The sequence below is a fragment of the Fringilla coelebs genome (genome assembly GCF_963513975.1).
Source record: "Fringilla coelebs genome assembly, chromosome: 5".
Classification (NCBI taxonomy): domain Eukaryota; kingdom Metazoa; phylum Chordata; class Aves; order Passeriformes; family Fringillidae; genus Fringilla; species Fringilla coelebs.
The window spans coordinates 10,893,174-10,920,210 of record NC_140033.1 but is presented as its reverse complement, the minus strand read 5'-3'; the positions used below and the strand labels follow the sequence as shown (position 1 = coordinate 10,920,210).

Here is a 27,037-nt window from a genome sequence, read left to right as displayed (position 1 = left end):
ATCACGAGGCTGCACTCCTGGGCATGACCTGGCTGCTGTTCCCTCCTGGTTTGGGGCGGTGGGTGGCAGCAGCAGCCCTGGAATGGGATATTTGGGATATAGGCACAGGGTTGGATGCCTGCAGCATCCCTGCACACAGCCCTGGGTGCAGACACCCATCCCAGCCCTGCTCCCTGTGGTGGCACCGGGAGATGGAGCAGCCGGCCGGGCTGCAGGAGCCCCCAGCACCCCGACCTGTGCTGTGCCCCAGCTCGTGCCCTGGGTCCTGGGGACACTGCCTGCAGCCTCTGCTCTGGGAGTTTCAGGAGCTGAAAGCTCGCTCCTGTCACTGGGCACACTTGTGTCTTCCAAACTTCTTCCACATGAGCTGGAAACACAGTCCCAGCAGTTTTACCTGCATGAGCTTCGAGGCTGTGGTGTCAAGGCTGTTTGTCTTCTCAGGCATTTGCTTGAAGAGTATGTTTGAAATATGTTTATTCATGGATTTTTTTTTTCTTAAAGACTTTGGCTTTTATTATGCCATCAAGGCATCAGGAATTAATGTTGATGTCACCATAGTTCAAATTTTTCATTTCAAATTAGATTTATTGCTGGAGATGGATCCAAGATCCTTACCACTGGAAATCCATTACTTTCAACACAAACAAGAAATTAATCAAGTGAAGCACTACAAATGAGGCAGCAGCAGAAATCCAGGCAATGCAGAATGTATTTTGGCTCTTCACTTCCCACTTCTTTTGGAGACCTACACACCCTGATGGCCCTGCTCATGTGGACAGCTTGCAGGATGCTGCTGTTCAGTGGCCAAGTTCCCTGTTCTAATTAGGTTAACCAGATCACAGGGAGTCTGTGGTGAACATTAAGTTGAAATGTATTAAATAAAAAAAAGACAAAGGCAGAAAGAAACCCTTCATCAATGATTCTATTTTAAAAGTAAGTGTTATTTCAAAGCCAAATTTCAAATTTCAGTTGAATATTTTTAGAACTCTCTCATGCTCTAACTTCAGCTGGCAAATAAGTACCACACAACCACTTGCTCACACACACTCCAAAACCTGCAGTGGGATGGGGAAGTGAATGAGGAAAAGGTAAAGTCCATGTGTTGATAGTAGAACAGTTTAATAACTGAAAAAAGTAAAATATTATAATAATAATAATAATAATAATAATAATAATAATAATAATAATAATAATAGCAACAATAGTAATAATAATAATAGTAAGGAGAATAAAAAGAGAGAGAGGAATAAAACCTAGAAAAACCAAAGGATGCTCAATGCAGCTGCTCACTGCCTGCTAGGGATCCCTGAGCAGTGATCAAACCTTCCTGGCCAGTCTCCCCCAGTTTCTTTACTGGGCATGATGTTCCATGTTGTGGAATATCCCTCTGGCCAGTTCAGGGCAGCTGTCCTTGCCATGCCTGCATCTTGTGGCCTCTCTTACTTGCAGAGCATGAGATGCTGCGAAGTCCTTGGTGTAGGATTAGCACCACTGAGCAACAACTAAACCATCAATGTGCTAACATGATTCTTACACTAAATCCAAGACTCAGCACTGTGACAGCCACTAGGAAGAAAATTAACTCAAACCCAGCTGAAATCAGAGAAAAGTCCCATTCTATTTAAAATAGTCAAATATAGTTAGTCACAATAAATCAACAGGAGTTAAGGGAGAGCAGTTCTGCATTAGCAATATCTTTGTGTAGAGAAAGGTGCTCTGTGCCAAAGTCCCAAGGATGTGCTTTTGCCATGAGAACTGGTGGGTTTACATCTGCTCTGCAGTGGTAGAAGTTACTGCTGCCATTCCTGTTGAGTAGCAGGATTGTTAATTGCTTTTTAAGAAAGTCTCGTATTTAATTGTAAACCAAAAATGTTTCAACTTGCCTTTGGGCCTTATGCAGAAACTTCAGCCATATTTTTTTTTTCTCCTTAGGGATTTACAAAGCTTGCCTCCATCTTCCTGTGTTTAATTTTTCTAAAACTGGGAATTTTGTCAATTTTGTCAGTTTTATGCATATGTCCTTCAGCTCTTCTAACAAAACAACATAGTTAAACATTCAGATTTGCACTGCTCTTCATCATACACAATCTAAGTCTGGGGGGTTTGCATTTGCTGAATAAATGGCATGTCACTTTCAGTTGTTTATGTAACATGAATACAAAACAGAAGGTAAATTATGTATTGATACTGTTTAAAGCTATAGTTTTCTTTAGGCCTCGATTATAAATTCTTTTTCATCCTATCACTAGAAGACACAGCACACTGAGGTGTCCCCAGTTTCCTGAGAAGTGCTGATTCCTGGTCTAGTGGAAGATGTCATTGCTATGGCACGGGGGTTGGAGCTAGATGATCTTTAAGGTCTCTTCCAAACCAAAAAATTCTACTATTCTATGATATTGATTTAAATAGGAATGTGACTTTGATTCCAGCAGGTTTTATCAGCAGCTGTTATCTTTTTAGAACAGGGACATTTTTTAAAATCTCCTTATGATATCTGGAAGGTCTGTGTTGGTCTGCAATGCTTAGGCTGTACCCAACACTCCACTGATACTAACTGGTGCCTAACTGATATTGCTTCTTACCTACAGGATTTCTTTTTTATTTCAGTCAGCACATCAGATGAAGAGAGGAAAGAGGACTGAAGCTCTGAGCAAGGGAATGAATGGTTAGAAAAGCCCACAGTCTTTCAGATTTTCTTTGATTATTATGTCTGTGACTGCATCAAAAACAAATTTGACATTCTGAGTGTCTGTGGCACAGGTCAAGTGACAATATATCTCTTTATCTTGTTTCCTTAGGTTCAAGTCTAGAAATTGTTTCTTAATGTAGTTTGCAGCATCTTCAAATGTATTTTGTCCTAGTGGAAAGAAAAGTAAAAGCAAAAAAGACATTTCAGCTGGTACTTCCTCACAACTGCAAAAAGAGAAGAAATAATGTTTTCTGTGGGTTTTTTCCCCTTTTCTTTCTATTTGAATTACCTTCATACTTTAGGTATGAAAATTTTGAATCTAACCTGTTTTTTCTCTGGAAATTTCTGACACAGCCTTATATATTCTCTTGCATCAGCTGGGAACATCTGGTGTTTTTTCAATTTCCAGTAGACACATACAAAAAGAGACAGACTTCCCTTATGGAATGAGTTCTTTAAATAGGAACAAAAATTTTGGATTCAGTTGTGATGTGTGTGTGACTGATAAGATACTGACTTGTACTGAAACACTGGCTGAGTCCATCACAGCACCCTTCAGCCATCTGAGACTTTTAAGTTCTCAGCTTCTTCCACCAATGGGCAGAAACAAGGGAGAGAAATGAACCCAGCCTACATGGTGGGTAGGCAAGATGAGGTGAATTCTGGCTGTGTCTGTCTCATACCATTCTTTCATGAGAAAGAAGATTCTTAGGTAAGAGGTTTAGTATTTGAAGGCTTGTGTATAGGTGATATGAGTCAAAGTCTCAGCCTTTGATTCATGGTGTGCACAAAAAATCTGAATGTGTTTTCTCCTGGATACTCCAAACTTACCACTATACTCAGGAAAGCAGATGTTCAGATGAACTTTTGTTATTTTCTCTTGAAAGAGGTCTTTTTTGTTTAGGAACAGCACAATGGAAGTGGCTGCAAAGCACTTATGGTTGCAGATGCTGTTGAACAGATGAAGGCTTTCATGCATTCTGTTCTGTTGAGGTGCAAAAGGTAAACATGAGACTGAAAAATCTCCTCTCCATACATCATTTTTACTGAGATGTTCTTTACTGGAAAGAACCGATACAGTGTAATAGCCTTTAAATGGTTACCAGAGAATGGGAACGTACCATCAGAGAGTACATTAAAACTTAGAAGCAAAAAGGATTGTTTGTCTGTTCTGACTCACCACTTCTTTATCTTCCACCAGAACCATGTCATAGGCACTGAGTGCAGCACAGAATATGATGCAAGTGACTCCTTCAAAGCAGTGAATCCACTTTTTTCTCTCTGATCGTTGTCCACCCACATCAAACATCCTTTGCAGAAAAAATAGCATATGTACAATGTAAAGCACTCATAAGGATGTAGCCATGCTTTTAATGCACAGAGTTCAAATGGAGATGAATGACAAATACCCAGCTTTTCCAAATGTTGGTCTGTTTCTAAAAGTGTCATATGAAAAGGTCAAGGAATGCTGTGTGTAGTTACTCATGGCTTTGTTGTGGGCATAAAATGAAATAAAAAGGCTTAAATACCTGCATGTAGGATTAATACTCAGTGCTTAAGTGTGGCACTTTGTGTTCACAGAATTCACAGAATCACTGGGTTGGAAGAGACCTTAAAGACCATTGGGTCCAACCCAGCCCCAACACCTCAACTAAACCAAGGCACCCAGTGCCACATCCAGGCTTTTTTAAATGCATCCAGGGATGGTGACTGCACCACCTCCCCTGGCAGACCATTCCAGAACACCATCACCCTTTCTGTGAAACACTTTTTCCTAATATCCAACCTAATTTTCTTAGGCACAGCTTGAGACTGTGTCCTCTGGTTCTGTCAGTTGCTGCTTGGAGAAAGAGACCGACCCCACCTGACTGCAACCACCTTTCAGGGATTTTAGAGAGTGATAAAATCACCTCTGGGTCTCCTTTTCTCCAGGCTGAACACCCCCTGCTCCCTCAGTGCTTCCTCACAGGGTTTGTGTTCCAAGACCTTCACCAGCCTTGTTGCCTCCTCTGGACATGCTCCAGTGCCTCAATGTCCTTCTGAAACTGGGGGGCCCAGAAAAGGAAGTGTTGAGGAAGTGAGGCTCAGGGCAGGACTAAGACTTGCAGGCTAGGATGTATTTAGGGCAGAGCTCTAAGGCATCAATAGAAGACCCTCAAATTCAGCATCATTTATGACTTCATGGCTGTGCTTGCAGTGAACTGACATATTGACCAACAGGACACAGGACTGAAGGCCAGACTCCCATTGTCCCCTGGCCGTGCATGAACAGATGTTGCCATCTGCTCCCTGCCCCGGAGTGACCACTGAGCTCCCTGCATAACCTGCATCCCACCTTTGGAGGGTCTCTTCACCTTCATTAGCTGCTCCTGAGCAGCAGTTCCTGGGGAGCAGGAATCCCTTCCTTTGCACAGCAGGAATTGTAGGGCTGTCCTTCCCTGCAATAATTTCCTTCCACCTTTGCCAGGAGTTGCTACGACCTTTGGGTAGTGTCATGTGAACTCTATATGGACTCTCTTTGGGATCCAAAGGCATCTGGGCACACCTGGCTGGGACTTAGGGCCCTTAGCCCCAGCTTCCAAAACTCCCTCTGACATTTGCAGTTTTTCAGTGGTAAGGGTTAGGGCTTTCTTTTCACTGTTTTTCTGAAACAAAAGGTGCCAAACTTGAAGATTTTTCAAGTGCGTTAGAAAACAGGGAAAACATTAAAAAATCAAATTTATCCTGCCCTTAGGTTTTCTGTTTCCTAGTGTGCATGATGACTTTTCCCTGTGCCCCCTGTTGTTGAATTTAATACTGTAAAACCTAATCCCCTGTTGGATTACCCCTTCCTTCAAGAATATGCATTAGATCTCTGGATCCTGCAGTATCTGAAAAGTAAACAATTCTTATAGCAACGAATATAATGGGATTCAGTAAGAAACAATCATGTCAGTATTAAACAGAGCAAGAATAATTTGTTACTGAAACATTGCTTTTTGCAGTATCTTAAGCCTTTGTTTCCTTCACCATCAGCAGTGTAGCTGATGTTAAAATGGTTATTTTTTGTAATTTTTCTTCCTTAGGAAAAAATAAAACCCTTTCAGTGCTCATAATAAAATGTTTCTGCAGCTGAGGAGTAATCTTTTTTTTTTTTTTCCTGGGGCATTTAATCTTTTTTTTTTTTTAATTGGGTGGGTGTAAATAAAAGTGAATTATTTTGGAAATCAGGAAGTTGTTGCGGAGCAAGATTTAGATAATAGTAATGACATTCTTCCAAGCATATCTTCACTGAGTTCAGAAGGTCTACTGAAGAGCAGGATCAGCACAAATAAAGTATCTTGACTTTTGTCTCTGATTAGTACTCAAAAGTCACCTATAATTACATGCCTTTCTTGATTTGTGGTGTATAACTCTGAAATGAGGGTTATGGCAGGAAAACAAATAATAAAAGCTACAAAATTTAATCTTCAGGAAAGCTTTGTTTCAGTATACATAATCATGTGAATCAGTATTCACTGCCTGTGAACTTTTAGCATATGGCTCTTTGAATATTCAAGAGAAGTCAGTTAAAAAGGACAAGACCAAGGCCAGAGGCAATGCTTAAGGGCAGTTTTTGTTGTCCTAACCTTACTTAGCTTCTCTTTTCTCAGCCCAGAACTTAACACACTCACATGTAAACCCAAAGTCCCTCCATAAATGGTAGAAAATGAGATGATCTTGTTTTACCAAGATAGTCAAAGTTAGTCTAGAAATCTCTATATTTTCCCAGAACTGCTCTTGAAAAACTTAGCTGCAGATACAGAATTATCTATTTACTCCTTCAGTGGTACACATAGAGAGGTCTGAAGATTAAAATAAAGCTTGCCTGATTTCAGTCAAACTGTTCCTGGTACACCAATAGAAAGGACACTAGAAGAGGACCTATGATGATCAGATCTCCTTTGAAAAACATTTAAATATGTTCTGGGCTTTAAGTCAACATTAGTGAAATAAATTGAAAAGAACATGGAAGCTAAATTGCACTAAACCAGCAAAGTAACTGCTAAGCAAGGAGCAAATAAAAATCAATGTTTTCTGTGCAACTGTAATTCAGTTCCTGGGAGCAGTACTGGGATTTAGACTTTTACTGCACAAATACAAAATGTCTTCTGTCTCATTCAGTTCAGTAAAGGGACAAGTGTTTAGTAAATGAGGCATCTGTTCGTGGGGTTTTTGTTTCCATGCATGGCTTGTGACCTGAAGCCCCATCAGTACATCAGCCAAAACTCACTCTGAATGTGCAAGTGTTCCTCTCTTTATAGATGTTTCCATGGCACTTATCAAACTTGGTGCAGAGACATCAGGATCCTCCAGTTGTTTTGCATTGCTATGGCAATGCAAAGTAGCAGTGCCTGGCTGGTTGACATGGATTTATAATTGTTCTCCACCCCTTTAGCAGGCTCAAACCCCTCAGACCCCTTTGTAGTGATTTTACCTAATATTACTCAACGGCCTGAATTTACTCACATAACACTACTGGGATGCACAGCAGAGGGTAAAAACAGTTGGGTTTGTGTTTGTGGTGGCTTTAAGAGCCTTCCTCTTTTTTGCAGACTAAATTCTGTAAACCCAATTCCCAGTTGTGCTGCATTTCAGCTGGACCCAAACACTAATGCTGATATTCTCATATCCAGGCTGAGAGCATCCATGTCTATGAGGATTTCCCTCTGGTGGTTTCTTTCTCCACCCTGAATTGATTTCATACACGAACTATGATTGTAACTGAAGGCATTCAAATTTCCAATGTACAAAGCTGGAAATACATTCATCAGAGAAAAAGAAGATGATGTCCATGACATTGCACTGTAGCATTTTTGGGCACATAATGAATTTTCATGAGTGACCAGAATATTGATAGATGATAAAAATTTATTTGTAAGACATCTACTTCAGGATCTCATTTTGTATGTGCAATCTTTGTTGTGTTAAAGCATCTGTGTGGTAGCATAGATGGTTTGGGGAATGCTTAATTGGCACATGAGGAGAACGAAAGAAGCCAAATGAAAAATGTAAAAGTTATTATGCTTTATGAATCTGTCTGTCTCTACAGGCAGTTTCTTGTCTAGACTGCATTCCTCAATCTGCACCCCAGCTTTTAAATTGAGAATTAAATGGATTTCAGTCCACAGAGAAAAGGATTATAGAACTCTGAAATTATAATAATTCATTCAAGTCCATTTTCATGTGCAATTAGATGTTTTTAATTGGTTCACCAAGCATAACTAGATCTTGAATATCTGAAAGTGTAAAACATTTCAGTCAAATTTCTCAGAGGCATTATTTTCAAAATTTTTTCTGAACATTTTGGTTTTCATCTTAAATGAGCATGAAGATATGTTTGATAATGCTGAAATTCCCCATGGGACAGATTTTTTTTTTTTTGGCCAACTGTAGTGCATTCCTGTGCTAAAAGCAGTTATTTCCATTCTCAAAAGAGTGAAAGGTTGAGAGTATGTGCAAATTGGTAGACATCAAATGTTTTTTGCATGCTCTTAAGGACATTTAAGTAGGCAAATTTCATAAATGGCACAATTATTCAAATGGCAGGATATAGCAAAAGCTTTTTAGATATTTGCATACGTAGAAATGCCCTTTTAGAACCTAGTATTCTGTGACCTGTTTGTAATAGTCCATTATATGTTCAAAGTTGGAGCACTGGTAATAAAATATCTTCCTTTTTCAGCTGTGTAAAAAATGTTAAATAAGACTGGATTCAATGATACCACAATGATATCACCTGTGTTATAATAAGTCAACACCTGTGAAAGAAAATACTTAAGAAAAATAAAACCCAAGAAAACTGTAAAATATGACTTTCATACCTGAAGTTTAAATCCTTGAAAGAAAACTGAGTCTCTATAATCCCAGTTGTCTGCACTCGGGAGTGCAGGACATCTTGCTCAGTAGGGACATAGTCTGGCATTGCCAACCTGTCCAAATCATTGAGGTAACTAGGGAGAGGGAGAAAAAATGGTGGTTGGTGAATCCAAAAAGTGAAATTTCCATTACATCATCACTCCACACTGAGCCCCTTTTAAATATGTTATACAGTATACATATTTAAATACAGTACTGCTGGTTTTATACAACTGAGTTGCACAATTCAGAGTTGTTTTTTTTTTTCTCCTTGTATACAGAGGTGTAATTCAATTGCATATAATAATCCTACATTTGCAACTAAGGAAAATCCTCATTTTCCCTAGGGATGGTTGAAAACCACCTTGCCAGCAAAGGGGGTTTGGCCATTTTCTCTCAGCAAGTGAGAATTGCTACCTCAGGGCAAGAACCACAAGTGTGCTGCAGAAGCAGAAGCACAAGGAATCACCTCAGCCTGTCAGACTGGTTGCAGCAGTATTTTCCTTCCTAAGTGAAAGGGAGGGCATAGTATTTTGGAGGAATATTTTGGAGGGCTGTTTTCTCCATAGACTAGACCTCTCAATTTACAACCAGAAGGTACATGGTGATTTTAAGAAATATATTTTTTAGTCAAAACCAAAAGATTCAATAAAGCTGAGGATCCCCTGGGTTCGCATTCCAAAGAGCCCTCGAAAAATTTTGGATAATCTGCTTTTACATGTGATATACAGAGATAAAGTCTACATGATATGAGAACCCAAACCAGATTTTTGAAGCATATTTTTGTCCAACACTTCTCCTGTCCCTTATAGGGGCAGACAGCTTTCTTTAAATGGCTGGGCAGAGCCTCTGAATTGTACTGGCTGGTCTGGGAATCTGTGCAGAGGGATTATGAGCTGGCAAAAGGAAAAGAAAAAGGTGATGCTTGAGTAACTTCCTGCTTTTTAGCTACTGATGTTCAAATAAAGACCAAAGCCAAAAGCAAGAAGCCACACAATAGCTGAAGCATTTTCAGTGTCCACTTGGCACCTTCCTATTTGTAACCTCATGTCTCTGGCAAACAAACACTGTGTCTCTAATGGATGTCAGGCTCCATACTTGCTTTTTTCCTCTCTACACTAAGTCTACCCAGCAGGAAGTTCTGCTGCTCAGTTTAACCAGAATCTTCCAAAAGAAACCTCACAGATCATCAGCCTTGTGAGCAATATTTAATAGATCTGTAAGTTAAAAAAAAAAAAAAAAAAGGAGAAGAAAATGAAATTAAATAAAAGAAAAATTTTAAATGCTGGAATCTTTCATAAGTTGAATAAACTATATCTGGTCTGCAAGGAGTCTTGAACCTGATCTGAGTAATTCAGTGTTTTCCCATTATCTGAGCTCAGGAAGCAATCTGTTGGGGAAAGAAAAAAAAGCAATATAGCTCTGTTTCTCTGAGTAGGGCCTGAGGCAAACTCATCTCAGCTCACTTTTGTGGAAGGCAGAAACAAAAGGCATTTTGTTATTTATAAAACATGTAAGCACTAAAACAAACACTTGAATATAAAATAAAGTTCTGACAGTTCTTAGCCAGAAAAGCCTAAATTCAATTCAACACAGCCAATTGTAATTGCATAAAAAATTAGACCAAGTCAATTATCCAGTTAAAGGAGCAGGAGGCAATTTCAGGCTCCTCCTGGAGCCGTAGGCAGCTCCAAGGGGAGGCTGCAGACCATCTCCTCACTGGGCAAGGAGGGAATGGAAGCTGGGGGTCAGCAAATGCTGATGTTTCCTTGGCTTGGATTGAGGTGGCAGCACTCCTACCCTGAGAGGAAAGTGACTGAGCTAGCAAGATGCACCATGTACTACAATGGCACGTAAAGTCACAATTTATAATCCCAATTTTGCCCCTTCCATACCCATCATTCCATCTTAAAACAGAAATAGCTCCAGGTGAGGCTGAGAAATTCCAGCCAAATTTGACAAAGAGGGAATTTTTCTCTCATTCAGAAGAAGTCTTTTTTTTCTTTTCAATTAAAACACACAAAGGAAAAGCAGTGATCAAACTTCATCAGCGTGAATGAATCATGAAAAATCTCAGAGAACATAACCTCAAAAAGTCAGAGTTTACACAGCATCAATCAAGATTCCATGTAGGAGCTGGTTCACAGGTGCTGAGAAACAGGGTGTGGGGTTTAAAGGAAATTGAACTGCAGCATTAGATGGTTGATTGTAGCTGACTTTGTACTGATCATTAGAAGCCTAGCAGTAAGGGCAAACATTAAGTTTATTTTGATGATTCAGAGCCAAAGGCTAAAATTTTAGAAACATTAGGTAACAAAAGATGAAGCCAGAGAAGCAGGATTTTCAAGAAATTAGCAGAAATGTTCAAGCAGATGAAAAACCTCTCACTGTAACTGTTTTTAATCTAAGTCTAGAAATATATAATAACTACAGCCACAATCTATATCAACCTCCTTAAATACTGAAATCTATTTCAAGTTAAAACAGGACACAAGCATTAACACTGAAAGGGAATTAATTTAGATTCTTCTGTCTTATTTGCCTGGCAGAGGGTACACAGAAGAGTGTTAGCTGGTAAACAGGGTTTAAATTTTGTTTTAAATTTAAGAGGTAATTTTCCTTTTGCTTATTATGACTAGTTTTTATATGGGCTTTTAGAGGGAATGGCAGTGGACCCTGTCAGAAAGGGCTTTGTAGAAAAAAATTGCTCTGTACCATCCTTATAAAAATACAACGTTGTTATAAAATACTGTCAAATCAGGCATAAATCAACATTGGCAACATTTTCTTTGTTTAGGACTCTTGCAAAAGATCTTCATTCTTGTTTGGAAGATATAAAGAGAAGAAGAATTTTAAATATTTTCTCTGCATGTTCCCTGCACTATATCTACAATTTTTGAACTATGAATGACTTCTGGTTGCCCCCTGAAGTCCAACATTCAGCCCTGCCTTTGTTTTCCTGCCTTACAGAAGGGACACCCAGCACCTTGGAAGGCTTCACCCGGCAGGTGCCTGTAGGAGGAGCTGCAGGAGTGGGGAAACCTCCACCTGCAGGTCTCAGAGGATGGACCTCAGCTGGAACAAACCTCTGCCCCAGGTCTGGAGTGAGACTTGGGCACTCTCCAAAGACTGACCCAGTGACACCTCCCTCCGTGGAGTGCATGAGCTGGGTGAGAAGGCAGCCAAGCAGGACTGCAGCCAAGTGGGACTGCAGCCAAGCCAGGGGCTCCTGAAGTCACTGATCCATCTGAGGTAGGAGATGTGCCCCAGCTGGATGGTGATCCTTCCTGGGGGTGAGGTTGAGCAGCCCTGGTCAGGCCCCTGCTGATCTTTCTGGTACCTCCAGGGCTCAGAAAGGGACCTGGGGCTGTCAGGCTGGAGAGCACCACTGGTGCAGCTGAGGTGGCAATGACCAGAGAGTGCCTGTCTGAGCAGCCCTGGTAGTTTGGAGGGAAGTTTTTATAGTTTCCTCCTGACTTATATTTAGCATCTTGCAACATATACAAAGTAGGTATGGTAAAACCTAAGCTGTTTCAAGTCACCTTTCCCTAATTTTGTCAATCTTAGAAGTACTCAGAGGGAGAATACCCTTTTTTTTTTAACCATTCAAACAAACCCACAGAAACAAATTGCTTCTGAAACCTTGCTTTCCCTTCTTTCCTCCGGCTAAACATTTCTGATCAACGAAAAACCTCGGCAACCCCCTCATTTTTCCAGGTTAACCAGCAATGATTTCCCCAGGCTGTTCTGCAGGGGGGACAGGTACTGCAGCCCGGGAGCCAGCTGTGGAGCAGCTGGCGTCACCTACTATGCGGCCGAGTCGCTGAGCTGGTACTCCGCCGCCCGCGCGAAGCACGCCCGGGTGCCGCCGTCGCGCCACAGCTGCTTGATGAGCTCAACCAGCTCCGAAGACATGCTGCCATCCTCCAGAGCTGTTGCCATGGCACACAGCTTCCTCTCGTCTTCCTAAAGAGAAATTTCAGTAAATGTTGTGCAAGCGCGCTGTGCCCCTTCACTTCCTCGAAGATGAGCTTGGTTTGTAATGAGTCGAAAGGGCGAAATTTCTCATTTTTCGCTGGTTTTTCCAGGTTGCTGTACTCGCCTGTGCATGTAAACATCTTTTTACAGGCTCACTTCCCTTTAGGTAGTGCCAAGGTTAGGCTGAAATTGTCATACACAGAGTTTTCATCTTTTATGGTTTTGTTTTGATATGAGGTCTCAGTTTCATCTTACCATAGGCCTTCACAAATAGTCCAACTGGGATGGAAGGCTTTTATATTAAGAGAGTAAGAGGGTATCAAAAATTAAATTTAAAAGGACATTTAAAACATATCATAACTATATCAATCCAGAAATCTACATCAAAAGCTGGTTTTGAATGTCTTTGTAAGAAAAAATTTCTAGCTTTTGACCCCGGTAAGAAATGTGACAAAGTGAATAGAACTTGTGAATGCATTTCCCATATGTGGGGAAGAAGAAACCTGTACACAATAAAATCCCAATTATTTTAAATATATTATTCTGTAATTTCTTCCTTTTGTAGTCAAGTAAAAATATTTTAAACAATCTATTTCATTAAAAATATTTATTTTCAGTAGTTAACAGTTTCGGAATTTACTGTAAATAGAGAGCATGATTAAAATAGTAATTTGATACATTGCCACAGCAAGGGATAATTATAAAATATAACTCCTTCTTAGTCATGGAAGTAGACAAATCAAGTGACTTGCACTCAATAGTTGCAAAAGTATAAATGGATTCTGACAGTCACTGTTTTGGCAGGGAGTATGTTTTATTCAAAACCAGGAAGCATCTTAACAAAAATTTTTAACAAATTTATTTTAGGAATGTGTTATATCTTTATGTCTCAAGAGGAGCTGCAGTTTATGGAAAATTTATAAAAGTCAGAGACAGATCAAAAAGTAAACACTGTGTATTTTTTATGAAAGAGAAATTGAGTAGGCATGGAGAAAAAAAAGAAAATAAAAAGAGAAACTGAGTAAGCATGGAGGGAAAAAACCAAAACTAGGAAATAACCACCAGAAAATTGCCTTCACTAGAAAGAGGGAGGAGGACAGCAGGATAATTGCCCTTCTACATCAAGCAGCACCAGCTCCATTTACACCCCCATCCCCTCGTACAGTGCTGGGATCAGCAGAAGCGAGCCACTCTCCCGTGTTTGCCCCGCATTTGTCTCCAGGGTGCACACTTGTTCAGCAGAAAGATAAGAGTTGGAATGTTCTCTGCTTCAAGATATGACATATCAGGGAATGATCCACCTACTAGGCTGAACCTACAATAAGAAGCCTTGAGCTCAGAGTCTCTAGGTGTAGAGGGTAAATGTTTATTGATTATGATGCAAAAGGCAACAAGTGTGGATTTTCGTGCTTACATAATTGTCCTGGTAATAACAATAATAAAAAGTAGAGGTGGAATATCCTGGGGTGTCTTTATGATGCTCATATCCCCATTTGTCTTTTTAGCCCAGAAATAAGTTTTTGCACCTTTATGATTGATTCTGAGAGAGAAGGGGGGAGAGAAGAAGGGCAGAGTTTGTTATCAGGAACTGCGCTTGCTCCCCTGCATCCTCGCCTGGACTGTGCTGTCTGCGGACGGACAGACAACAGGACAGAGCTTTCCTTTGCTTGTAGTTAGTTTTTAGCTAGCTGAGGCAAAGACCCCTGGACTGTGTTTTTTCCTTTTCTTTGGACCTGTTTAAACCTGCTCTGGGCTGAACATCCAGAAGAGCACGAGGAGCTCACACCTGTGGCCCACCTGGGTCTGGGCCACAGCATTTCCAACGCAGGAGGGGCTGATAACAGACTGGGTGAGCTGAGCTGCAGCCCACCAGGGGACTTTCTTAATCTGTCATCTCTTTTGGAGCAACAAGAGCTTTTATTGTTTAATAGTGTTCATTTTTTTTTTTGTGCTGGTGAATGCTTTGCCTGTTAAATAAACAGTTTTTTCCACTTTTCTCCAAGGAAAGATTTTCCTGAACCATTTGGAGGGGTGGCTGCTTGAATCTGCTTTCTAGAGGAACCCCTTTTAGAGGTTCTCTCCCAAATTTGCCCTAAACCTGGACAATAATAAAGGAAGATAGCAGCAGATTGAATTCTCACATTATCACCCTGATTTGTATAATTTTTTTGTTTCTCTCTGGCATTTACAAAGACTTCAGATGATTTTCACACTAAGATGGGAATGATGTTTTAAAGAGAAAAAAATTACCTCGCTCCCCAGAACAGATGTTCTTTAAATTAAGTGCTAAGGCCTTTTCCATACCAGTAAGATGTATTTGCAGGCAGACCTGGAACATGGATAAGCACATTGCTTTTGGGACCAAGATATTCCCAGTCCTTGAACTAGATGACTTTGAACAGCTAAATCTGGACCAGAACACACAGCAAGAACAAAGTCCAGCTTAAATCACTGCTTATATCAAAACAATTAGAGCTTATCAATTGCTTATGATTTTATGGGATATGTAAGCTAAGTTTTTGGAGGTTTTTGGAAGAAAAGGCAATGTTTAGTGGCAATTGAAATAAATGTGACCGAAATTTCTATTTTTTCTAAAAATCATATGCAGGTTGCTCTTCTGGCATTCTGGGGGAAAAGAAGACAGGCACTGCAAACATTCTACACAGCCATATTCACCTATGTTCCTAGAGGTCTTTTCTGCAATGACAGCAGGAGTGAGCTGACTGTGTTATGAATGATAAGCTTACAAAAGCTGTGTTTTCTGCATTTGGTTATGTATAATGCTAAGAAATGGACTAGGCTCTTTAGCAACTTCTCCGTGCTGTGAAGTCCCTTGAAAAGGGTATCTGTGGAAAAGAGTGAGCCTGTACAGATATCCCAGAAAATTTGTCAGGGTTGAGAAAAGAGACTGAAATACTGGGGCACAGGGAGGACATATCTCAGTAACAGGTGGCAAAGTCTGCCCCAAATAGTGGAGATCACGGGCTGAGCCAGGCAGGACGTGTGTCCAGCACAGCAAGGTTCAGCTGCAGCCATGGCTTGGGTCATGCAGGGTGGTTGATGGCTCCTTGTGCAGCACAGCACATTAATATTGCCCTGTTTTCTGTGTGCTGCTTTTGGGCCTTGTTACATTTGTTTGAATGACTTGCATTCGTGGAAAATATTTAATTTTTATTTTGTCAAATGCCAGTATGATCTTTAGTAACCCTTGAAGATTTTGTTTATCATTTTTTAGGTCAAAGTACCGCATGTCATTCTAATGAAATGTAGACTTTTGGAACAAGTAAAGCTCTTTCAGATAAGCAGATGTTACTCCCTCCAAGATAAACCTCTAGGGATTAGGCAGAATTTGCCAAAACTGGAATCAACTGATATTCTGACAGGCATTTGAGAAGTTCTCAGCAAGATCTGAATTACAGGCTAAAAGACTAAATCATTGCTTGGAGAAGAAAAGTTTTTCCTTTATTTCTGTCCTTGAAAATTCAGTGTGATATTGACTGAAGATTACAGGTCTTCCTGTGGCTTTGCCTCTATTTGCCTGTGCAGAGGATTTTTGACTGTGTCAGGAATGTTGGACACCACTTCCCTGTGGTGCCAGTGTGCCTCCACACATGAGAGAGGTCTCTGTTCCAGCAGCAATGGCAGACTGAAATGCTCCCAACATGTCTATATAACCTTTCCTTACATGGCTGAACTCCAAGGTTTGGTCATAAAACGAAAATATTTCTTCCATTTCTCAATAGCAATAAATAAGTGACTAAGCAGCTAAGAAAAGGTTCTTCTTCTTTTTTTTTTTTTTGTTTTTTTTAATGTCTTTGCAACTTGAACATTTCTTTTGTAGCAATCAAAAATGGGAGTTTATGCAAAAGTCAGGCATCAGTTTTGAGAAAATAAAAATAAGTGAGGACATTTTGTCACATGTAGCTCAAATGCTACTCAGTTTCTACTGTCATAAAGAAAATACCAGATCCTCTTTGTTCTACTATTCTCTACTATTACATTATAAAAAAAAAAAAAAAAAATCCCAGTACCTGTTTCAAGAGAAAGGGTGTCATACTCACAATTCTACCAGGGTTTTCATAACTGATTCCTAACTTAGTCATTGCTTTCACAATGGCCAGGATAGACTGCACTGCGTTGCTGTAAATGATTGGTCTGAACTCCATGCGCTCCTCCAGGGTGAAACCGTCTTTATGGATGATTCTGGTGGTAGGGAAAAAAACAACAAAAGGCTTATGGGATACATGGAAAAAAAAAGGAATGACAAGTTAGATCAGGTGCTTTTGTAGTCAGCATGAGAAAGAACTGAATCCATCTGGCCCTTGGAAAAGCATTTTTCAATGGTTGATCTGCCTATTCTGCTAGAACAGGAAAACAGCATTTTTTGTCTTTGTGAGTTTAGTTGTCTGCACTCAGTCTGAGTGGATAGATGCTGCTTTTTCTGCTTGGGGGTTAATCTAAAACAAAGTATGAGTCTAGAACAAGAGCCAGGCCAATCCCTGGAGATATAGGGCAAGACACATTTCTGTACTTAGATCCCAAATATTTTGCTTTTGGAAACTGCTATATTAGTCATGGGCTGTTGTTGCTTGTTCAGTCATTCTGATTTTTATCCAGAATCTTACCTAGATAGAAAAATTATTGGAAAACATGCTTCAGCACTGGGAGGCAATTATCAAGAAAAAAAGAAAAAAAAATTAATATTTCTTTGTGCATCAACAACAGTTTCTAGTTATAACAAGGTCTTATTCTTATTATCTCCAGGCTTTGGAGATTTACATTTTACTCCATAGGGTAAAGAGCATTAGTAACCAATTTCAGTAATCTTTCTGACAGAGGAATTAGAATTTCATAATCCTCCTTGACTGGAGAATGGCATGTGGTTAAAGTTCTCCAAATCAGTGTGCAGATTATATCACGGCTTAGAGACATGTTTTTTCCATGAGTTGTGAAAAAGGATGAAATCTTCACCCACTTTGGCCTGGTGTGCTCTCACTCAGCAGGCTTGGAACTGCTTTGGCTGCTGGAACCAAGGCTCCATTCTTCTTCACCTCAGCTGGTCAGAGGTGAAGGGTATTAAATGCAGAATTTCTGGGCTTTGGGGTTTGGTGCTTTGCCCCCTCTTGCCTGAGACACACTCTGGAGAGAGCTACCTAAGTGGCCAAATCAGCCCTGTCAGAAAACAATTCACTCACACACACACACACACAAAAAACCCAGATGACAACTGATGTGTCTTAACATCTCTCTGATCTGTGGATGTCAGAAAACTCAAAAATTGCATTCCTGTGTCTGTAAGAATAACATCTGCAGGAAAAAAAATCTCTCTAAAATGTTTTCCCAATCCCTTCTTGATCAGGCAACTCTATGAACTCTCTTTTGAAGCCTTGCCTTATTTTTTTTTTTTTTTTTGAATGCTGTTTTCATCATGAATTCAAATGAATTCTGCAAGATTCAAAGGAGTCTTATTGAACTTGGGGGAAAGAAAAAAGAGGAGCTCATGGAGCAGAGACCCTCCACATTTTATGGATGCAATCTTCTGAGGCTTTTATTCACAAAAGCAGGGCTTCTCATCAGATAGGTGGCTTTGATTCAGTCTCAACAGGCATGATGAGTTACCAAATATTTTGCTTCCTGCTTTTCATTCACTGAAATATTTGTAGAAGCTTCATACTGCTAAACAAGAGCACAGCACAGAGATATGCAGCCTGGGTTTAAAAAAGTTAGATTGCACATTGGAAATTATGCAGTTAGAAGCACAGAGCTCCAGAGATGTTTTTTTTCTTTTTAGTAGCTCTCATAATCATCCTCATCTTTTGATGCTGCAAGGGCCTTGCAGCATACCTGTATTTTGAGTATCAGAAGATATTTTGTAAAGCTTAGTGGATGGATATAACTTTGAATAAGACTGAAAAAAGGCGCTTTATTAATTAGAAAATGATGTTATTAGTTATAAAATTACTACTATTTTGCTGGAATTTTCAGCTGGTATTTTCAGCAAAATTATTTATTTTTTAAACATTTTATGAGTGTTCTTTAGAGAACGTTTTGCTTCATTGAAAAAAAATAACTAATATTGGGGGTTTTAACTGAAAAAAAAATCCCTTGAAAAGTCCTTGGTTGTGACAGAAAGATGACGTTTTATATGAAAAAATACAATTTTTGTGAAGGTTTTCCTGTAAAATAATTAATATTTGTGAACAATTTGACAGGTCATAAATGCATAAGTCTTTATGTTTCACTCTCAGCTTTGCAGAGTTTTCCCCTTCCTCCATGCTGTTAAAGCATAGCAGCCTTCTTAGAGTCCTCAGTTCAGGGGAGCATCTTTAATCTGCTCCTGCTTGGGGAAGCTTTGAGCACAACACACCTCAATGGTTTGCTGAATAGGGAGGGTCTCCTGCATGGAACTCAAACGAGTAATAAATTTAATATTTAATAATATATAAAATTAAATTTAATAAATTTAATATTTAAAAGGAAAAAAAAGGCTAGCAAATTATTTGGTGGATGGTTCTGAATCTGCTTTATTATGAAATGAGTTGCTTAAATAGTAGAAATTTGTTCTTATGACATAATATTTTTTACTTAACTCTTAAAATGCATTGGTGAAGATAATAAATAAGTAGGGGAACTTCAGTCCAGAATAGTATTACTGATTTCATAAACAGGTTGCTTGATTTTTACACAGGAAGAGATTGGTACTTACAAAGTGGGATCAAATCTAAATCACTTCAATCCCTGTGTAATTTTTTCTGTATTTGGACAGGCTTAGGAATCAGACCAGGGCCTCTCTATGAAAATAAGGCTAGACACATCAGTAGTATTTTATCAGGTTGTGCAGTAAAGGAGGATTTGCCATCAGTGCAAGTATGGTCCCTTGAATTTTGGTGGACTATTAATTTAAACCAGATACATAATTAGCATTTTGGCTGCCCTTAAAAGAGAAACATGTGTGAATTAATTGTATCTTGTTTTACTGTATATGAAAATATTATCAAACTAAATTGTAAATCAGCACACACATGTAGAGAGATTCAACCTTCCTCTGAAGCCAAGGAAAGGGAAGTTCCTGACTTCAATCTGAGAGGGACCTTGTGCACTTTGAACAAAAAACTCTAAGTATTCTTGCAGTAGATTTATGATGCACTCACAACATCTCTGTAACCAAATGGTCAGTCCAAATTCAAACAGGGATTTCTGCACATGAGCTTGTACAGCCTGGTTTTTTTCCAGATTGATTATTGTATGAAAACTTTTTGTGTTGATAATTTTCTTACTAAGAGCAGTTCTTACATCAGTCCCTACCCATGATATTGTGGGTAGCAGCTGCTCACTGTGCAGGCTGGTGGCAAAATGTGCTCTCTCCTGGCCTGTGGGAGACCTTTTTACCTCAGCAGGGTCTCTGGAGACCAAGAATGATCTATAGAGGGTATTTTGAGGGGGAAAAGAATGAAACAAAAACCAAAAAAAAACCCCATCCAAATAAACTAACAAACAAACAAAAAAAACAAACAAAAACCCCCAAAAACCAAAAAAACCCCACCAAAAAAACAAAACAAAACAAAACAAAACAAAAAACCCATAAAAACCCCACCAAAAACAAAGAAAAAATAACCTCACCTCCCCCCCCCCCCCCCCAAAAAAAAAAAAACCAAGAAATGCCTCTCTGTTCTATGGTACAATGCAAATATTTTGATATTTACTCTTGAAACAAAGTGAAATCAAATGAAATTAATAGGAGAGATGATTCCCACCAAGTGTAATTAAACTGTGGAACTACTTGCTATAGAGTGCTGTGGATGTTGCTCGTTCAACACAAGATTCAGGGGTAGACATGAATTAACTGGGGGCTGCTGGAGGAGCAGTGGTGCTGTCTCCAGCTCAGGATGGTTTCCAAGCCACAGACCATCAGAGACTGCCAGGGGATCCAGCCCAAGTGTGTTGGCTTGGCTGGTCTGATGGTTTGCAAACATCCTTCGCTGGCATCTGCTGGAGGCAGGGTCTGCCAGGGGGTTCAGCCATCACTGCTGGTCTCTCACAGTCATATTCCCACTGCAGGAACTCCACCAAGCCAAGGAAGCAGATTCCCTGTCTCCATGCATGGGCCCAGTGCATGGTTTGGCCATTCAGATTTGCCTACCAATCCACCTGTGTGTCTCAGAGGCTTGGTGATTTTCTTTGTAGTGTGTTTGAATGGAAATCTGATTTGAATGATGTTTCTTTGCATTTTATTCAAATAAGCATAAATATTGTAATAAGACTTTAGCTAGACAGCTTATACTACAAATACCAAATTCAACAGCTGATATGCATATTCAGATACTCACTTCATTTGCTTTACAATAGTGCTCTTTCCTGACTCTCCAGCACCTGCAGAAGGGGAACATGAAGAAGATATGATTGATAGATGAATAGGAAGCAAGTATTAAAAATAACTCTGTGAAACACAGAATTTTCTGTCTATGAAGAGAGGTACAGTTGTCTTAGTTTCTCATTGTACTAAGCATAAACCCTCCCTGATGTCCATTTGGATTTAAAAAGAACAGAGTCTGGGTTAAAGTATTAATACTGAAAAGCAAAGGGACACTTGAAAAGAAGTGAATATTCAGTCAATTAAAGAAAATGACAGAATTTTTGGTTAACAAGTAAATATGGATAATATTTTGATTTAGTCTCTGGCAGATGAGCAGGAAAATATGAACAAAGTACAGCCTCTTTTAGTGTCCCATCATTGCCTGATTTGTAGCTGCTCTTTTAATCTGTATTATGACTTTTTGTAAGCCAAGTGAGCCAGGTCCATGCCCTTTAGCCAGCTTTCTTGAGCAACTGGAAAACCAGACTGTGAAGATTTAAATGTGGTCTAGCTCATGATGCAGAGGCAGCACTTGAGCAAAACTCTTGACACTGTTTTTGTGTCAGTTCCTCTGCCCTGTAGTCTTCTGCCATGGAGTACTGTGGCTGGAGTGGGAAACCAGCAGAGCAGTGCACCAGTTCCACCTTGGGAATGATTCTGCAGGGAAGCCCCACAGCTGCTGAGGAGGTGCAGGAATTTGCCAACACACCCAAGAACTAGGGCATAGGTTTGGCCAGACTATGTACTGCTAATTTGCCCTCTTATCTCATGGAAAGTGAGTAATCACAATGCAAAGTGTCTCCACTGCAAATCAACGCGAGTGACTGACTATCATCTTTGGTCAGTGAGAGTGATAAGGGTTGGCAAGAGCTGCCAAAAAAGAGATGGACTTTAAAAGCACCTGAAGAGAGGCTTTAACTTTGTGAATCCATGGGATAGGATTCGTAGAATCAGAGAGCAGCGTATGCTGGTCCTCACAAGACCCCTCAAGAATCACACCCTGTGCATGAGAGCACTGTCCAAACACTTTTTGAACTCTGCAGGCTTGGTGCTGTCACCACTGCCCTGGGGAGCCTGTTCCAGTACCCAGCCACCCTCTGGGGGAAGATATCCAACCTAAACCTGACAGACCTTCCTGCTCTTTCTTTGAGTCCTGCCACTGATCTTGACGTGATCAGTACTTGACTGTCTGTTTTGCCTCAGGAGGATGTTGAAGACTGCAGTGAGATCTCCCCTCAGTCTCCTCTTCTCCAGGCTGAACAGATCTCAACTGCTTCTCACAGTGATTCCTCTCCTGTCCCTTCACCATCCATCCTCATGGCCCTCCTTTGGATGCTCTCTAATAATTTCATGGCTTTTTATACTGTGCTGTCCAAAACTGCACACAGGGCTCAAGGTGAAAAATATTCTTCACATTTTAAAGAAACTGAAGTATTCATCACCAGAATTTGTCCTCTCTTTCCTGGCTGCTGATGCTGTGCCTGAATTCCCCAGCACAGAGCTGGGGCTGGCATGAGCCAGCAGTGCCCTGGCCCTCCTGCTGCCAGGGCACTGCTGGCTCATGCCCAACTTGCCACTGACCCCCAGCTCCCTTTTCCCATCCCTCCTTTCCAGGCTGTCTGTACATCCAGGGTTGTCCCTTTTCCCATCGCTCCTTTCCAGGCTGTCTGTACATCCAGGGTTGTCCTGTCCCAGGTGCAGAGCCCAGCCCTTTCCCTGGTTGAACTCCATGTGCTCGGTGATTGCCCATCCCTCTCGTTTGCTGAGGTCTCCTGCAGGGCCTCTCTGCCCTCAAGGGAATTGACAGCTCCTCCAAATTTGGTTTTGCTGAGAAACTTCCTCAGCATTCCTTTAAGCACTACCCCCAAGCCATTACTGAAGGTGCTGAAGAGAACCAGGCTGAGGATGGAGCCCAGAGGGACCCCAGCAGTGGCAGGTCCCCAGCCTGATGTCCCCCATTCACTGTCACCTTTGTGCCTGGCCGGGAGCCCATTGCTCATCCACTGTGTGACTCGGTTATCCAGCTGTGAGCTGGACATCTTATCTCTCGTGAGAGACAGTATCAAAAGCTCTCCTGAAGTCCCAAAATATTCATCACAGCTTTTCTCTGGGTAGATTACCTTTTCCTTCATGGTATGGTGTCAAATACTTCTGACAAAACCAAATCCGAGTTTTGTCAGTTTTTAACCAAGGACATCTCAGTAAATAGAACCAACTGATTGCTGAATTTTCAAACACATTCTGTAAAGGTAACAGCTTTCAAGTGACAGGGATTAATTTACTCAAATGAATCACAAGAGACAGCAAACCACACTCAGAGCATTTTCTGAAACTCATGATATGAATAGTAGAAAGTGCAAGAGAAAAACAAGCCCATGCAAAATGGGCTGATGCTGCCATCTGCCACAGTTTGGAAAAAATGCAAATTTGTTATAGATCATTTATTATCCTTTCAGTGACCTTCTGAAGAATTTGGTAAAGTCCTGTTACTGCAAGGTAGTGTTTGCTACACTGTAGGGAAGAGAGGAGGCTGTACTGAGAATTTGTACATTCACCTCATGGAAAGGTGCTAGGAAAAATATATAGAAATTAACTTCTCTTCCAGATCCGAAAGACGCTGTTAAAATAGAGTGAGAAATGTAATTTATATGTTTTGGATGAAATTTTCTACCTCTGCTTATCTTTATTTTATGATCCAATAATGCTTTTATCCAAACAACATGTGACTTTCAGACTTTGGCTCCACCATAGAGCATCATCTTAGTTGTAGCAGCATTTTCACCCCAGGAAGTGGGTCAGGAATAAGTTTGTTTTGCACCTGCTTTTTTAATTCCTTTCCTTCACCATGTAGCCTCCTTCTCTGGACAGTCCCTGGTATGGAAAAGCAGAGTTAGGGCTGCATTTCCACCTGCTGCAGGGGATTTCTACTTGCAGAAATAGGGGCAAAAGTGCATCACAAGAGACCTAGAGCAATTACACAGGGAGCTGAAGGCATCTTCTTCAAGCCCAGATACTCTAAATCATAGATAAGAACTTAGGACAAACAGTCCTAAGCTCAGAAAGAACTTAATTAGGGTTTTAAAAAACTCTGTCAGCTCTGAAGATTTATAGCTCCACCTGACAGATATCACCATATTTTAGTCATCACCGTATTTTATATTTTGCATGTTTAAGATCTAGCTTAAATTTACTCCTCATTTCTGTCCCTATTCCTTTGACATGGATAACTGCACAGAGAACAGTGGCACAAAACTCTCAGTCAATGCCTGAAACTGCTGGGGTCCCACTGGGCTCCATCTTTAGCCTGGTTCTCTTCAGTATTTTCTTAAATGACTTGGGTGCAGGATTTGAAGGAATACTAAGGAAGTTTCTCAGCTTCCTGGGGGCTGAAAGATGTCCCCACTGCTGGTAACGTTGACACTTCTTCCCTGAGATCACCCCCTCCATGTAGACAGAGCAGAAATAGAGAGAAATGGAGGTGTCTTGAAACCCAGTGAGAATCTGACAAATTCAAGGGGAAACAGAACCCAGGCCCTCAGCTGTGATTTGACATTTTTGTTTTTCTATGCAGAATTTGAATAGCTGTGGAGAGTACAAGTTTTCAAGATTAGCATCTGCTGACACATTGAGGAAGGTTCTTCCATATTAAGGTGCTTTTGTGTCTCAGATAAAGAATTATTATCTCTTTGCAGTTTTTATTCCTGTAAAAAAACTCCTGCTGCATACTTTGTTTAAAACCTGTCACAAAACCCACTGACAATGACATAAATCAGCAAAAAGCAGTAAAAGAAAATATTCAAATCAAAAAAAAAAAAGAAAATATTCAAATTAAATCAGAAAATGTTTCACACCCCTGCCTGAACTTTGCCTGTGCCATTCAGAAGTCTGGATATTATGAACTAGAATGGAAATCATATCTTCCTGGTCCTCTTATGAGACTCAACAAACTTAGTGTATGAGAGAAAGAAACTCAAGAAAAATAAATCTAAGATCTAACATTTTGAGAGAAAATAATGTCCTTAAATACTGCCCTACTCTCCAAAAAAGAAAATCAGTATATTCCCATCAGTGGGACTGTTGGGCTGTCTTTGTGCCCAAACCCTGTATTTTCAGGCTAGGTGTTAATAACAGGAAATTAAGGTTCAGTACTACAGTAACTGTTTCATTTAACTGGTGTTTAGTATCTATACTATAAATTTCTACATTCAGACTACTTACCAGAGACCTCTCATAATCAGTGGAGAGAAATATTTGCTACAAAAGCTAAATTTAATTTCTGTTCCCCTGAAGCAGATGTTTAAATTAAACTGTGTGAGTTGTGCCCAAAAGGCGAGGTGAGGATCACCAGCTCTGTTGAGGGTGGTTTTTGTCCTGACACTGAAAACTGTAGACAATGAGACATGGAGTAATGCCTTGAAAATAAATAAGGTAAAATTTTAATGATTGTTTAAACTGAAGCTGAGTTCTTATTTCTGTGGAACATCACTGTGAGCATCAGCTATTTTGGCCATGTTTGGAACATGTGGAACATCACTGTAAGCATCAGCTATTTTGGCCATGTTTGGAATGTGCACTGCACTTTGCACACCTATAGATTGAAAGCTGGCATCCTGCAAAGAAAATACAAACTACAGGTGATGTGGCAGGCCAGATACAGCCTTGACACGCAGGATATAAAACTTTCACCTTGGAGTTTGTTCCAGACTCATAAAACAACCTGATCTTGAAGTTTAAATATGTAGAGACCAGATGCAGGGACATGCTGGGGGAAGGGATGGCTTTGGCAGTGTGGGAGCGCCTGGCACAGAGGATTTAATGCTCTTGGCTCCTGGCCAGCTTGTGAGGAACCTGACATAATTTCCCTCCTCCCCAGTTTATATGTGCGTGCCATATCAACTGGAAATCATCTCAACCCAGTTTGTCTGGGTCATAAAACCTGACATAAACAAACATAGTGCCTTTTTTTCTGAATATAGATTCTATTTCTTGTAAAGGGATCTGCTGGAGGCTGTAGAGACACCACATGAGATTTTAAATAATATTTTTTAAAAAAACTCAGAATACACTGTCTTTTTACATTGTAGGTGTAAGGAAAAAAGTGATTACACTGAAAAACTTATGGTATTAATCTCATTGTTTTTTCTGAGTGTTTTCTACCAACCTCCTTATTGCAAAAAGAAACTATGACATCTGGTCTGAAGTATGAAGGCAACATGAAGCCTGACTGAACAGAAAGCTAGGACTAGGTAGGACTAGGCTGGCTTGAATAGAGCTGCCCTTGATTTATGAACTCTAAAATTTGTATAATTTCTGATAGCACTTCAGAGGTGTGGGAAGATAACAGGTACAAATCTGAACTTGGTAGATTTAATCCTTTCCTGTCTGGCCATTTCACACAGCCCCTGTGGAAGGATGTGGTGCTCATTCTGCACATTGCTTCAGCATCTCTGGCTCCAGATGTTCAAGAGACCCTCTCACTCTGGTGGCACAATAGGCTCCAGATAAACAGTTTATTCACCATTCATTTTTTTAAGAAGAAGAAAATTTAAGTTATTAAACATTTTATATTTTTTTGCCTCTTCAACATATTTTTTATGAAGACTTTCTTATCTGTTGTTCAGGAGAAAAAAAGCCTTCCAAAACATTACCCACGGAAAAATTTGAATTTTATCATGTGTGATGTGAGTAAAGGAAGATATAAAGAATCTGTAAAGAAGTATTTCAGATCCAAATGATCATTTTGTCTCATGCTTGTGTAGCTAATGAAACTGAACTATGTTCAGGTTGGAAATGAATGTAATAGAAGTTTTTTCATGCAGCTTGCATTGAATTTCAAAGTATTTTACTAAAAGTATCTCAAGGCTGCTATTAGTACTGTCAGAAGAAGACTGATTATATACATTAGGAAACATTTAAAACTTAAGTCCTTAATACTAAATACATACATATGTTCAGTTTGGGGGGGTAATTTACTTGGTGTCCTGCTGTAAAACAGCCTTCAGTAATGCTGTAAGGGCATAAAAGCTTGAAGATAAAACTGCTTAACTTATAAATTCCTCTTTATCTGGAAAATTCCTCTTTATCCTATACATTCCTCTTAAAGGATTTCTTACTTTTTCCTCATGGATAAGGTTGGATAA

At 40.0% G+C, this 27,037-nt stretch overlaps 1 protein-coding gene across 2 annotated transcripts in view; it reads right to left on the bottom strand.

Moving 5' to 3' along the window:
* Positions 1-1,229: 1,229 nt before the first annotated feature.
* Positions 1,230-27,037, bottom strand: part of GNAT3 (G protein subunit alpha transducin 3) — a 35,611-nt gene continuing 9,803 nt past the window's right edge. For both annotated transcript variants that reach the window (XM_084206182.1, XM_084206181.1), the window contains 7 exons: positions 20,872-20,914; positions 16,606-16,747; positions 12,375-12,532; positions 8,533-8,661; positions 3,870-3,999; positions 3,521-3,674; positions 1,230-2,857 (listed from right to left, as the gene is read on the bottom strand). In XM_084206182.1, the coding sequence (XP_084062308.1) occupies positions 2,667-2,857; positions 3,521-3,674; positions 3,870-3,999; positions 8,533-8,661; positions 12,375-12,532; positions 16,606-16,747; positions 20,872-20,914 (947 nt within the window). In that variant the 3' untranslated portion in view covers positions 1,230-2,666. The remainder of the gene's footprint in view (positions 2,858-3,520; positions 3,675-3,869; positions 4,000-8,532; positions 8,662-12,374; positions 12,533-16,605; positions 16,748-20,871; positions 20,915-27,037) is intronic.